This window comes from Sturnira hondurensis, unplaced genomic scaffold (genome assembly GCF_014824575.4).
Source record: "Sturnira hondurensis isolate 20B ecotype Veracruz unplaced genomic scaffold, ASM1482457v3 Scaffold0017436, whole genome shotgun sequence".
NCBI classification, from domain to species: domain Eukaryota; kingdom Metazoa; phylum Chordata; class Mammalia; order Chiroptera; family Phyllostomidae; genus Sturnira; species Sturnira hondurensis.
This window is the reverse complement of record NW_028090067.1, coordinates 13,351,809-13,366,632: the sequence shown is the minus strand read 5'-3', so window position 1 is coordinate 13,366,632 and position 14,824 is coordinate 13,351,809. Positions and strand designations below refer to the sequence as shown.

At 51.9% G+C, this 14,824-nt stretch overlaps 1 protein-coding gene across 1 annotated transcript in view; it reads left to right on the top strand.

Annotated features, from left to right (window-relative positions):
- The first annotated feature begins 565 nt into the window (after window positions 1-565).
- Window positions 566-14,824, top strand: part of SYN3 (synapsin III) — a 372,954-nt gene continuing 358,695 nt past the window's right edge. The window contains exon 1 of the mRNA XM_037068439.1: window positions 566-1,014. Coding sequence (XP_036924334.1) covers window positions 704-1,014 — 311 coding nt within the window. The 5' untranslated portion in view covers window positions 566-703. The remainder of the gene's footprint in view (window positions 1,015-14,824) is intronic.

The window sequence follows — 14,824 nt, the reverse complement described above, 5'->3', positions numbered from 1 at the left end:
GGAAGCAGTATAACTGCACAACCCAAATATAATCACTGCTAACATTAACATTCCAATGTATTTTCTTTCCGTCATTGGTTATTTGAGACTTTATGTGATTGCAGTCATTCTGTACCTATAATCTTATATCTTGATCTTTCTATTTACAATATAATATTCTTTGGTACTAACATCCCTTTTTTATGTACCCTTTAAAAATAGCCACAAAAGGCTTCACCGAGTGATTGTGCTGTGATTTATTTATTCAGTCACGCTGTGACTGAACACACTGGAGATCCTTTCCAGCATTTTGCTAGTGCAAATAACGCCGGGGTAAATACACTTGTGCAGGAGGCTTCATCCGGAACTCAGATTCCTTTCTTGGGCTAGAATTCTAGAAAATGGAACTTGTAGGTTAAAAGGGTGGTCTCTACTTACATGCTGCCAAACTCTTTTTCAAAAGAAGGTCCCACTGTATGTTGCCCCCAGCATCAGGGCTGGAAGGAAGGTATCTGTTTCTCCCCAGGGTGGAGGTGGTTTTCACTAACGTGTGTGTTCACTCATTTCTCACCCGTAAACAGAGACAGCCGAAGCCGACTCGTGCAGGATCCCCCAGGCCCATCTGCTCCGAGACCCCACTACTCCGTCTCCTGGCAGCCTGGTGTTCTGGGCCTCGCCTACAACCAGTCTGAGGAAGAACAAGCCATCTCCTCCACCCGCAGCCATGAATTTCCTCCGGCGACGCCTGTCGGACAGCAGCTTCGTGGCCAACCTGCCCAACGGCTACATGACAGACCTGCAGCGCCCCGACACCTCCACCAGCTCGCCCGCTTCCCCGGCCATGGAGCGGAGGCACCCCCAGCCGCTGGCAGCCTCCTTCTCCTCTCCAGGATCCAGCCTTTTCAGTTCCTTCTCCAGCGCCATGAAGCAGACTGCGCAGGCCCCCGCGGGGCTGATGGAGCCTTTGGGTCCCTCCACACCTGTTGTTCAAAGGCCCAGGATCCTGTTGGTGATCGATGATGCCCACACAGACTGGTAAGCGGGAACTGCAGGCCCTCCCAGCTGGGGGCAGGAGAGGTGATGGGGCTCATGTCACTCCTGTGGGGGAGGGGGGTGCGCCATGCTAGGCTGGGTGGTGTGGAGACTGGCTGGAGTGGATTCCACTAACAATTGCCATGTGGTGACAGTGTACCAGGTGCATGGCACCTGCTTTGTCTTTGGTCCACACTCTCTCACCTGCAAATCCCAGAAGCTCTAAAAACTAAAAAATGTTATTATCTATTTGACAGCCAAGCCTGATTGAAAGGAAAGTGAGACCATAATAGTCTTCATTATACCACTCACTGTGCTTGGTCATATGATTTGCTGCAAACATTTTTTAAAAATCCTCACTCGAGGATATATTTATTGATCTGAGAGAGGGAGGAAGGTGGTTGGGGAGCAGGGAGGGAGAGAAAGAAACATCAATGAGGCAATATGGACCAGTTGCCTCCCTTACACGCCCTGACTGGGGATTGAACCCGCAACCTTCTGGTGTATAGTAGGGTGCTCCAAATAACTGAGCCACCTAGCCAGGGCTGATGCAAACATTTAATGCGTTTGATGGGGGGTGCTGACTGGACCCAACTGGAAGTGTTGTATAATTTATAATATATCGTATATGCACCATCTTACCCTTCTAAAAACAGAAAAAATTTTAAGACCTGAAATAGTTACTTCCCCTCTCCTGCCTCCCCCACCCCCACCTGCTGTTGTTAAATGATGTATCTGTGAGGTTAAAAGAAGCCCATACAGGTCCACAGCCCTTATTAAAACCCTTGGGCCCTGGCTGGTGTAGCTCAGTGGATTGAGCTCGGGCCTGCGAACCGCATGATCGCGGTTCGATTCCCAGTCAGGGCACATGCCTGGGTTGCAGGCCAGTTCCCAGCAGGGGACTCACAAGAGGCAACCATACATTGATATTTCTCTCCTTCTCTCCTTCCCTTCCCCTCTAAAGATAAATAAGTGAAAAATATTTTTAAAAATTTAAAAAAACAAAAAACCCTTGGGACCAGGGTGCCTGAGTTTGCATCTCAGCTCTTACGTACACTGGAAGTCTGACCTCTTAACACCGAAGGTGGACAGAGGTGACATGCTTTCTAGCCTCTTTCCGTGGTAAGCTCCCCGGGGCAAAGACCTGACAAGCGTGTCAAAAGTTATTTGGAAGTTATTGCAGGGTTTGTTCCCCAGGTAGTTACTGAGCAGCAGCTAACTAGTGCAAGGCAACAGCCTTAGGTGCTCAGGTTAGTGGTGAACAGGCCCTTCTCACATGGAGCTGCCGTTGGAGAGTAAGTCTCTACTCCACAGTTTTGGTAGACAGGTGATAAATATCACTGTTCATAGACTCTGCAGCCCAGGAAGTGAGCGCAGACGCAGAGACGTGGCAGCTCCCCACCCAGGGCAGTTCTGGCAGTCCACTCAGGTGTGGGTGGCCTTGGGGCTGGAGAGCAAGGTCGCAGGCCTGTGTCTCCAAAGGCTGCCATATAGTAGGCACCCAGTAAATATGTAGTAAATGAATGAATTATGCATCCAGTTCACAAAGCACACCAGATACACTGTTATTCATGGTAACATACATGTGTGTGCATACATTTGTTCCTTGAGAAGGTAACTCAGGTTGGGAATGTTGAGTGGAAGATATTTATAGTTTAAAATATATATTCAATATAGTCATCGTTAAAGCATATGAACAGGTTCATGTGTCAGTCTTTACTGTTGTGCCAAGAAATCACTTCATCTCCACCAGTGTGGTCCCGTGCGCGGCCTCTGTTCTGATCAAGTTGCACTGTCTGCTTGCTTAAGGGTTTTTGTTCATCTCTGCCTGTGTGCTTATGTAAGCCAGCATCTAGGTTCTAGCTTAGGGAATGATTTCGGTGGAAGTGTTGCCTCCAGGGATTCTTGCCTGTGCAGTCCCGCTGCCTGTCCACCCGGGAATCAGAATGCCTGCGTGGTCTCTGCCCGTCCTCTGTTTCTCCTTCACCCAGTGCCTGACCTTGATTTTGAGTGTTCTCTGCTGACTGTGTTGTCCCTGGCTTAGTCAGGGTTTGCCATGATTTGGTTGAGGGGCAGGCATTTAAAAACTATTTGTCAGGAACGTTACTTGATCTTTGGAGGATGAGAGAATAAACGGCAGCATGGTGCGATGGTTAAACACACAGACTTCAGAACTAGGCTTTCTGGGTTCGAATCCAACCTCTCTGCCGTTGTACCTATATGACATTTGCAAGTCACTATACCCAAATGGGAATAATAGTAATACCTGCCTGGCAGAGTTAATAAATGTAAACAGGATTAAAACCTGAGTTAATACAAAAGTGCTGGTAGACAGTAAGTGAATATTATCACCATAGACTATTGTGACCTTCTGCGCAGTGTTAATCATTTTGACAGCAGGCCTTCATAGGCTTGCCTGTGTAATCCTTCATGCCCATTTCGGGCAGAGTGGATTAGAGTTTCCCCAGTGTGATGGGGTTTTCTGCTGGTCACTCTTCCCTGTTAGCTCCTGGGTGACAAAGTTGGGTCTTGCTGATCTCTGTCCTCTCGGTGCCCACAGGACGTGCCGTGTAGTGTCAGGGCACAGTGAAGGAGGTTGAAATGCAATGAATGGCCCCCGCCAAGGGTAGTTTGACTCAGGTCTTCTTCGGTCTCTGCAATCGCAGCCGTGACCAACATGTGAATTTTAGGCTTTGCTCACTGGAGGACACAATTTTGGCTAAAGGAATTTCTCCCAGCATCTTTCAGTCATGTTCATATACCCACATTCTAATCAGGTCTTGAGAAGGGCAGTCTTTTTGCTTGCCCCTCAGTGGGTAAAAAAAGGAGAAGTGAGAAGCTGAGACTCATTCACTTACCTGGAAGTTGGCTCTGCATCCATCAGATGTTTGTGATAGAATCTTCCTGTCCGCAGGCACATCAGCTTCTTATTCAGAACTTCATTTTACATTCTTTGCCAACTTCCTAACCTCTCATAATCTCAGTACATTCCTAACTTTCTCCAAATGGATGCCGGCATCTCAGAATCCTGATCCTCCCTTGCAGATTCCTATCCCTGCTCTCGGCAGCGGCCAGCAGGTGGCAGACCAGCCCTGCTGTCCTTGGGCGGCTTTGGCAGAGCCTGGGCTGCCTTTGTCAGGCCCCTGCCCAGCCTCTCCTTCACTGTGGGACTGTCTCCCAAGAGGAAAAAGTAGTTAAAGGGGGAAAGCCAGCTCACACAGCGCCTTTCTTCCTCCTTTGAGATGGTAATGAGGGGGGAGATGCCCCACTGTCTGGATCCAGAGGGAACCCATCCCTTTTCTCCCTTCTCAGCCCCAGGTCCTCTGTCTTGACTATCCCCAAACAGGGCCTTCCTGCAGTTTGGTTTCCTTATGGTGAGGAAGTTGCAGGAATTCGCCCCCCCCCCCCCCCACACACACACACACTTTTTCCCTTCTGGTACGGACCAGCTCCCAGACTGTGAACCAGCCAGGTCCTCCAAGGACGCTCTGATACCTGGCCAGTGACCTGGGGAAAAGGACTGAGTGGAAATCCTCTGAGTGAAAATAGAGGGTCCAAAAGCCCACTTTGCTGGGAAGGACTCGTGGCTCAGCATTTTAAGATCCTACTACTCTTTGGGATTTTCCTTGGACGCAAGCCCAGCAAGGGCATTGGTGTTTGGGGAGCTTCGGACCAGCACCCCCTTCACCCGCTGCCCTCCAAGTTCAGGCTCAGGAGTAGGTATGAACTAAAGTTGGTGCTGCCCTCTGGGGTGAGGGAAGATCAGTCTTGAAAACTAAAGAGAAAGGAGAAATAAAATACATGGATTTCAAGCTCAGTTTTCTTCAGCCCTACCATCACTCAGCTTATTCTCTTACCTAGAATTTCCCAGCAGCTTCACTGGGGAAGCTGCCTCACCTGGCCCCACCTGGTTGCCTTCCATGTTGCCACCAAGTTGTAGACTTTCTGAAACACACATCTGATCCGTGTGCTCCCACACCCTCTGTGCATCCCCTTTTATAATCCTATGCCGGTGCATCATTGCCCTCAAGTTCAAATTCAGAGTCCTAAGCTTGTCTGCCCTCCCTCTAGGTATGCAATTCCACTTCTTGCCTTGCTGCTTATTCCAAAGAAATAGCAAACAACTCGTATGCTCAAGCCTTGCCTTTTTTGCCTTAGCATATTCTGTTCCCCGCTCCCTGAAATACTCTCCTCTATCTTGTTCACTTGGCCAGTTTTCCTTCATACTTAAAAGCCTGGTCAGGTGCCACTTCCTCCGTGAAGTCTTCCCTGATGCACCCCACCCTGCCATCAGTGCTAACAACCACCTCCCTATATAACTTAACACGTATCTCATTGTGCCATTACTGCCCACATCACATGGTGTTGTAACTGGCTGTTCAGTGGCTGTCCCTTCTGTGAGAACAAGGCCAGTGTCTTATTCTTCTTTACATCCCTGGTGCTCAACACACAGTAAGCATTCAGTTGGCACCTGTCGTCGCCCCACCCGGGTCCAGCCAGGGAGACTTTTAATGGGTGTAACGGGACCTGAGATTCCCCTTACCTTCGGAATTGCTGGTAGAGCACACACAGCTGTGCCGTTTCTGTTTCTATGCACCTGTCTATAAAAGTGTGGCTCTTGATTTCCCAGTATGCTAGAGTACCTGTAAGGCAGGTAGTTGAGATTGCTTAAAAAATAGGCAAAAATTGATATTATTGCCCGCAGAATATGTCACAACTCCACCTTTGATTTTCATAATCAAAACATGAACCCTGACAAAAACAAACAAAACACCAAAAAAGATTGCTCATAACCAGGATTCTGGTTTTTGGTGGGGAGGAAATGAAAAGGAGATTCGTAGTTTGAAACACCCTGAACTACCATCCTTCCAGCCTACGGCCAGGCTGCACTTGTGCGTTTCTAGGTCCACCCAGAGACACGGCACTACGTGGGGATTTGCGTCACCACCACCCACCCCCCCATGCCCCGTCCCTCCACTCCTAGGTGCTGTCTTGTGTCATTAGGAAATGTCTGTTGATTGAGTGGGTGATTTTGGAGTGTGATGCATTCTTGGTAATGATGAATAAAGATATGACAGTGAAACCATGGGGTGACCTTGGTGGCCTCCTTCAGTCCCCCTTTTCTCTCTCTCATCTCCTACTCAGTCCAACAGAAAGTCACAGTGGCCCTGGTAAGAGTGTTTGCACCACAGAAATCGGCAAATGCTACAAACCAGGGCTTTCAGGTCTCCCCATAGAGCCGTCTGTTAAGCTTTTGCCAGCATGACCACTGCTCAGCATCTCCGAGGGCGGGCAGGGAGGGCATTTCACAGGTGAGGAAGCAGAGCGTAGAGAGATCACACACCTGCTCAAGGAGCCAGAACAGGCAAGGGCTAGTCTGGTACTCAGTGGAGACTAACTTCTGATAAGGCATTTGTGATGGGCCGCGCAGATGAGTAAGCATGAGCTCTTTGAGGATGGCGTCATGGCTTCATCACTGCCCTGCGACGAACATGTGTGCCTCTCTGACCAGCCCTGTATTAGGTGGTTTTCATCAGCTCTCTAGCCCTCCCAATAACTGGCTGTAAGGGGTGCGATTACTGCCCTCATTTCATAAACAAGGAACACTGAGGCTGTGAGCCCAAATCAGAAGGCAGGCCAGAGGCGTGCGGATCCAGCTCAGACCATGCTGCACAGCCCCGTTCTCCTGCCACTCTCCGCACTGCCTCCCGAGCGCAGGCGCTGCGCTGCCTGAGAGAGCGCCGGCACACCGAGCCCCTCACACCTGCGTATGCGGGCATCTGAGATCTGGGGGGCATGAGGGGCAGGACTCTTTGTTATAGCCAGCGGCCAGGCACAGGATGCTGGTGACCGCCCCCTCAGAGGAAAGCGTCCATCCCAAGGCAGGTAGCCCATCCTTCTGGAGCCTGTGGGTGGCCGGGATGTTAAAGTGCAGGGGGGGGAGGGGGTGCCTGTAGCCATCCAGACACTCACAAGCTCATATTTGGAACCCCGCCCCTCTGTAGAAATTGCCCTGGGACTCTTGCCCCTTTATAAATCACCAAGGGAGCATGACAGGGTCTCTCTGTTCCTTTTCCCCTGTGCTTTCATGTGAAAGATGAGACTTCCTAGCGCATGCCAGGCAAGTTTCCTAAGAGAGTTCAAATGGGAAAGAAGATAAAATGCAGCAAGCTCAGGGCTCCCCGGTGGCAGGTTGGGGTGGAAGTCCCAACCCTGCCATTCACCTGCTCTTGGTCTCGGCCAAGCTGTGTCACCTTTTCTGTGCCTCAGTTTCCTCATCTGTAAAGTGGGGGCCATAATGCCACTGCCTTCACCACATATCACTGAGCTCATGGGGGTGTCATGAGCCTCCAGTGAGAGCTCTTTGCTGTTCTCTCTCACGGGTGTGTTTCAGGGTGTCCGGCTTGTTCACCTGTGACACGGTCTTGCACTAGGACATATAAGCTCCAAGAGGCAGAGCTTACGCCTCCGTGTAAGAGGTTACACCTCGATTAACCACACTGTCCTCCGAGCTTACCTTAATGAGGACGTAGATGCTCTTGAGACAGCTCTTATCGTGACAGGAAACTCCAGGACCGAGACCGCCCTGGGGGAGAGCCTTCCCCAGAGAACACTCAGCTGCTGTAGAATTCGGAAACCTCAGCTGCTGGGCCCGTCCATGCTGTCCCTGAGGGTCGTCTCCTCCTTCTCACCCAGCTGATAACCCAAAGGCTCCAGCCTCCACCTTGGAGGCCTGAGGACTGCAGGGCGTCTTGGCACCACCTCAAAGCCTGGCAGCGAATCGAATTGGCCCCATGGCGACTAGGACCTTGCGCTTCTCACTGTGCCACCTGCGGAGGGTCTGAATTCAGAGCTGGAGTCACCGGCAGTGGCTTGGGGGTAGAGTTGCCATGTTTAGCAAATGAAACTGTAGAATGCCCAGTTAGTACTTAGATGTACAATGAGTATAAGTATATCCCGTACCATATTTGATGCAAACTCTATAAAATTATTTGTTGTTTAGCTGGAGTTCCAATTCAGTGGGCTGTGCTGTATTTCATCTGGTCCCCCATGTCTGGGGATGGCAGTGAGACACAGTCTCCAGCCCTGCTAACACGGGCCCAGTGACAGCCTGGCCTTTGGGTTTCCTCGCTTCCTGTTTGGGGAGCTGAGCCAAGGCCCGCAAATGACCCCGTTTTCAGAGAGCAGATTTCCCTGCCTTTGATGAGGACTGAGGACTGTCAGTCACCAGCAGAGAGGGAGCAAAACAGAGCTGACGGCCTCAAGGCGGACTGCCTGGGTCCCCATCCTTTCTCTCCCTTAGTGACCTTCAGCACATCCGACCTCCAGACCTCACATTCCTCAGCCGTAAGGCAGGATCGTGCCATGTCTTCTGTGAAGGGTTATTGAAAAGATTAGAGGTGGCAGCGGGGGGGAGGGGGGGTGTCTGGTACAGGGCTCAGCCTGTCACAACAGACACGGAAATGGTAACTGTTATTAACAATTAATTGCAATCCCTCATTGCTGGTGAACATAATAGCACTGGGAGCCAGGCAGAAGGAAGCCACTTGGCGTGCTTCTCAGTTCAGCTGGGTCTGCTTGAGGGCCGTTTGTTTGCCAGAAGCCCAGAGGAGGGGTGTCTGGATGTTGGGAGGCTGGCAGACACGCCCCTCTGAAGATGAGACTGGGGGGCTGGAGCTGGTCGCCTCCTCCTGGAGTTGGTTGGGGGGCCCAAAGCTGAGACACACACCTCTCTGTTGAAGACAGTTGGCTCTGGGGAACACAATCCTTATGCCTCCCCCACCACTTTGCTACCCCTAGACTCCTAGAACGAGAACAGACCCTGTCTGTTTCCTGTAGGCAGATGCAGGGGCGGCCGGAGAGGGAGCTAGGAAAGGCCTAAGGTCACATCCCCTTCACTTCTTTTTACGCCTCACTCAGGCCAGGCAGCCCCACCTGGGGTGGCGCTAGACTTCTGGACTCACCCTTCCCACCCTGGGCACCCCCTGCCCCTCCCCCCACCTCTAAGGCCTGGCCCTGGTGCCTGGGGGTGGGGAGGGGCCCTGGGCATTCCCCAGCAGCCTGCCCTGTTGCCTGGAGACAGGCTCCCTTTTTCCCAGGCCCAGCCCCTTTTATCAGGCAGACAATGTGCGCACACAGTGAGGGCCTTGTGTGGCACCCAAGCCCCGAGCCCTTTGACTTGAGGAATTTTTCAAGTGCTGACCTCTCTCCGTGAGGTCTTTGAGCCATCCAATCCAGAGGCCTGGCGCCCGGGCTGCTTCCTACCCCGACTCTGCAGGGAGAGGGGGAGGGAGGGGAAAACAGTGAAGAGTTGTCTCTCCCACCCTGGTAGAGTCTTCGCCCTCTGAAACTGGGGCTAGGAAATCTGGGGAAAATGTCTCTGAGCAGAAGGGGATGTGGGGGAAGATCTGGTGGATACTGCTGCTTCCTACTTTCTCCCTTCCCCTGCGGACGCAACGGGATCTCAGTGGAGCCCGTTTCCTCTGGGCCTCAGTTTCCTCCTAAGTCAGGCAAGGATGCTGGGCTGAGATCACGGGCCCCAAGGGAATTCTGCTCCCATCAGAATGGCATTCAGACTCCCAGGCCTCTCCTGCATTGGACAGAGTTGTTTGTGAGAAAAAGAAATAGCCTTTGGCTGACTCTGGCAAAATGGCGATTTATTGGAATAAGTAGGAGGCTCATGGAACCAAAAGAAAATATGAAGATCTGAGTCTCAGAGACATCAGGACCCAGGGCTCTGCCAGAATCTAAGAGGCGGGGACTTGTGGACGGTCTCTGGGGAAGGCACTTGTTTCCTTCCAGCCTTGTGCCTCTCTGCTCAAAAGTCAAATTCCAGGGAAGAAGAAAGCTGGCCAGTTCCACAGCGTGTCCTGGGGAGAGTCCCACCAAGGTTGTGCGAGAGATGGGCTTGGTTCCGTCAGTGCAAAGGTGACGGGGGTGCTGCTAGTGGAAGTCAGAGCGGCTAAGATGTCCCACTAGACCCACCAAATCAGAATATCTAGAGTGGAGCTTGGGAAACTCTATTTTTAAAAATAATGTAGAGCCAGCCACGTTTAGAAACAGTCGAGGTGGAGGACCTGTTTCGTGTGGTTCCCTGTCGATAGAACTGGGACCCGTGGGGCCAACAAAGAGGGAGACACATTTTCACTCAATGTACAGAATGGGGAAGTCAGCCAAAGAGCAAGTGGGCTGCCCGGTGAGGGAGTGAGCTCCCCGTCCTGGTTAAGCATGGCTGGGCCGGCCACTTGGCAGGGGTGATGCAGAGGAGGCTCAGACTGTAAAAGGGTCAGCCTGCAAGCCCTTAAAGGACTCTTGGGCCTGACACGTTTCGTCTTGTCCTCTCTGACTTTGTGCATCAGTCACTTTTCCTGCTCTTGCCTTGATTTTTCTCTGAGGAGTTCAGAAATGTCACTTGGGAGTCTTTCCTGGCCCTCCAAGATGGGGTTTTCTTGCCCAGGCCCTCTGAATGCTCTTCGTTGGAAGGAGTCCCTCACAGGCCATGGGCTCTCTTGGTAATAGCTGTTCTTGTTCCTGCAGATCTTCACCCTGCCCGGTCACAGCCTGGCCCTGGGGGATGCAGGTCGCTGGGCAGACGCCAGCCTCATTGCAGATGGTCTCTTCCCCCGGGGCCTGTGCACGCCTGCCTGGGACTTGTTCCCCCAGCAGGAGGAAGGCAAGCGAGGGGCTGGTGCTCCGTGTCCATTTTCTTTACCTCCCACCCTGGGTGTGCAGGAAGGGCCGAGGGCTGTGTTTCCTGAAGATCTGCACCAAGCTAATTGCCATCTTCAGAATGGAATTAGTTAAATTAGGGGTTGCCTGTGCAGCTGCTCACAGGATACAAGCCAGTCGGTGAGTGAAGGGACAGGTGGTAGGAAAAAGGATAGGCACAGAGAAATGTTGCCTTGCTATCAGGAAAACAACAGCGCAAGCCGTATGAAAAATGTATCTGCCCCTTGGTTTCAGCTTCAGTGAGATGACAGGGAGCAGTGGGGACTGTGTTGGGCGTGCGAATCGATGTCCCCTCTGAAGGCAGCAGCTGGGGTCCACTCAGCACATTTCTACCATGTGGGAGTAAGGGCCTGATGCTGCCGTTGTTGGTTTTCAAAGGAAGCCAGGAATCGGAATTTTTCACATGGATTTTCTATTTCAAAATTGAAATATATAATTTAAGTCCAATAAAATAGGACTTTGGACTCCATGAGGTTTGCCCGTTGGCAACTTCTGACGAAGACAAGAGTCGTGGCGAATAGACATTCTTCTAGTTCCTCTCTGGGCCTATCTCCTGGCTAGACCGTCGGTTCCAGCACCGCAGAGAGGCTGTTTAGTTCAGTGCAGTTCCTAGGGACCAGCGCAGTGCCGAGCCCATAGTACACCGTGGATGGATGGATGGGTGGATGGAAGGGGGTGGGGGTGGATGGATGGATGGATGGAAGGAAGGATGTGTGACTATATGGAGAAGTAGATGGATGGAGAAGTGGAGGGAGGGAAGAAGGAGGAGAGGAGAAGATAAGTCTTTTCAGTCTTCTGTGCACTAAGGATCCTCAGGGTCCTCCTCTTCCCATCCTCTGTGTCCCATCCCTAGCCCTTTTCTGGAAGGACTGTGTATTAGTCACTTGCACCTTGGTGTGAGTTACCTCGTGTATTACCTTTCCCATGGGAACTTCCCTGGTTGGGTTCTTAGTAGTTCAGTAATGTTTGCTGAGAAAACAGTTTAGCCTTCTGAATGTTAACCTTCTTGGTGGAATGAAAGTTGCGGACTTTCGGGTATCTGTGGGAATGAGGGCAACCTGGTGCTGTGTCACTGGAGAGGAGAGGGTGAGGGGCTGGGAGATGACATTCTGGCCCCTCTCTGCAGACACAGTAAGCGGGTGACTGATGACTGTTTATCCTAAAGGCCTGTGCCAGGGAGCGTCCATGCAGGTTTCCATCGTGCTAGACATGAAGCAGGGGTTCTGTTCAGAGTAAGGAAGATACTGCCACCTTCTTCCTCTTGGAGAGAGAAAATGACTCTTCTCTTCCCTGAGGACACACCCAGCCGACCTCAGCCCTCCAGCTAAGCCCTCCTACCTAAGGACAGGAGGGAAAGAGATGCACATTAAACACCTGTCATGTGTCAGGGATGTCATTCATGGGGGCCCCGTGGCGACTTAGTCCTGTTCTCATCTTTACAAATGAAACTGTGACTCGAGACAGTTGGCTTTGTCTGAGGCAGCACTAGGAAATAGAGAGCAGAGCTGAACAGGACCTGGGTCTGTCCCTATTGCTGGCAGTGCCCACGCACCCCTTTACCTGGAGAGGGAAAGTGCCGCCCTGATAGCCCGCAGGTGAGCAGCATGCAGGCTAGCAGGCCTTCCGGTCTGCATCCTCACGTCATCTTCATGACAAGCCCACGAGTAGGTTTTCCTGTCCCCATTCTACAGATGAGGAAGTAGAGGCTTGTCCAAAATCATGCAGCCAGTGCCAGAGCTGCCAACTCAAATCTGCACCTTCCACGCCATGCCTGTTGCCCATTTTTCCTGCCCATTTAGGGATATGCCCCAGGAAAATTCATCACCCTCCTCGTGTGCCCACAGCATCTACCTAAGCCATTTCTCCCTCTTTGTTCTCATGCATACACATGCCTTCAGACCCTCCCACGTTCAACTTTGAAGCCCTTGGCCCTGGCAAAGAATAGGTACCATATACAGGATGGATTGATGACTGAACTGGTCACTCACTAGGGAAGCAGCTGCTGGCTCTCGGACTGGGTCAGGATCCCCTTCCGCGGGTGGACCTGAATCTCTGGGCTAACGCCCTGTGTGACCATCATCCATTTCTGTGTCTCTCCCTCTGGTTATGCTGTCTTCATCCATGTTTCCTTGGAGCCTGCAGGCTCTGGCCTGTAGTGGGTGGTCAATAAAAGCGTGTTAAGCATCTTCCAAAACAGCCTTCCCTGGCCAACCTAAGTCAGATCCCTGTTGCTCCCTGCATATATTCTCTGTCACTCTGTGCATCTTACAGCGCTCACCGTTGCTTTTTCACCGGCTTAGTTTTAGGACTTTTTCCAAGAACATGTTAGCTCCACAAGAGCAGGGGCTGTATCAGCCTTTTCTTTCCTGCTTAATAGGATGCCCGGTCCATACCAGCCTCAGTGAATATGCTAAAATGAGGGAGAGAAGAGATGATGTGAGTTGGCACCCAACCTACCCACAAAACTCTCCTTCCCTATTGTTGTCAAAGCCAATGAGGGAGTGTGTGTCACATCCCGTGGCTTGGGACCCGAGCAGGTCTCAGTTCCTAGTAGGTCCCTCTACAGGTACAAGGGGACTGTTACCCCCATAGGGTCCCTCCCTTTCCTAACCCCCTGGAGCCCTCAAGTTAAAAGGAGATATGCAGAGGCTGCCCCATCATTGGAGGGTCCCCTCTGGCAGTGGGAAAGGGTCAGGAGGGTTAGCTATTCTGGGAGCGAATCGTGGTGCTAGTCGGATCTCTGAATTAGACTTCTGCGTTCACAGGTCCTGCTTTGGCCATATCTCCATTCAGCCAAACTGCCACGTGACTCTCCCTGTCTTGCTAACTGGGAAGGCCTTGTGTGGGTCCACCTTCAGTGGTCTCCTGTGTGGTCCATCTCCCCTGCTTCTGCCCAGGCTGCAGATGAGCAACTGATGTGTTGCAGTAGAAACATGAGAATACCTTAATGGAACTGGATTCCAGCATGCCTGTCCCCCTCCCCCGTCCCCACAACAGGGGTGACCTGTGGGAAGATGGCTGTGCCTGAGATAGAATGTTCCTGACCTCAACTCTACATCCCAGGCGGATTTATTGGGAGGAAGCTGCCTGGACACGTGGATCCTGTTTCTGCTCATTCTCCTCTTCCTTCTGCCCCTGCTGCCACTGAGAAAGACTAGGTACCCACTGCTCAGAAATCTTTCTCTCACACCACATCCCACCTCCCCAAATAGAGATTTCCCACCCCAGGCAGCGCCAGTTTTATAATACTCTCCTTCCCGGTGCCTCTGATGTGGCAGTAAAATATGAGACCACCTACAGTGATGGAAGCTTGGTAGAATGAAGAGCTGCCCGCACCTCTTTCCCAAGACCAGGGACTTGACTGATTGGCCAGGGTATTCGGGGAGCCCGTTATGAGAATAAACACTATTAGGGCATCAGGAAGAGGTCTGCATGAGGGAGACAGAGTCCTCAGCGTGGCAGAGCGGTCCATTTTACCTGAGGTCAAACTGGCCGGGCAATTACAGAGGCGGCAGCTCCAGCCCCCAAGGCATCTAGCATTCCACACCATCCCTACCTTTCCTGCTGCCAGACAGAACGGTTCAGAGGCGGCTCAGGCCTGAATGAGCCCCCGGCAAGGAGGCAGCAGTCTGTGTGGCCTGTCAGGAGACAGACTTCTGACTCCCGGCCAGGCAGGGGGATGGACCGCCTGACCCTCCGCTTCAGCCTTGCATCTGTCTGCCAGGCCCTGCAGTAAAAACCCCAGAGATGGGCAAAACAAGTGTTTCTCCCGGGAAGGTGAGGCCTTTGAAGGCCAGAGCGACTTGGGTGGTATTGGCGTAGTACAAAGTGCTCCGGGTTCCAGGTTAGAATCGAGTCCACGGCTGCCAGTTGTGCAGGTTGGACGCTGCACAATCTGACCCCGCGTCTTGGTGTGGATTCCTACGTGTATTACAACAGTGCGCCAGTAGATGGCGGTAACGTGTCTCGAGGACTGGAGACCCTATCCCTGGAAGACATTATTCATTTACCCAGTCAGCAAACATTTGTTAAACATGTGCCTTGTGCCCTGGCACTTTGTGCCGGATACTGGAGATTCAGTGAG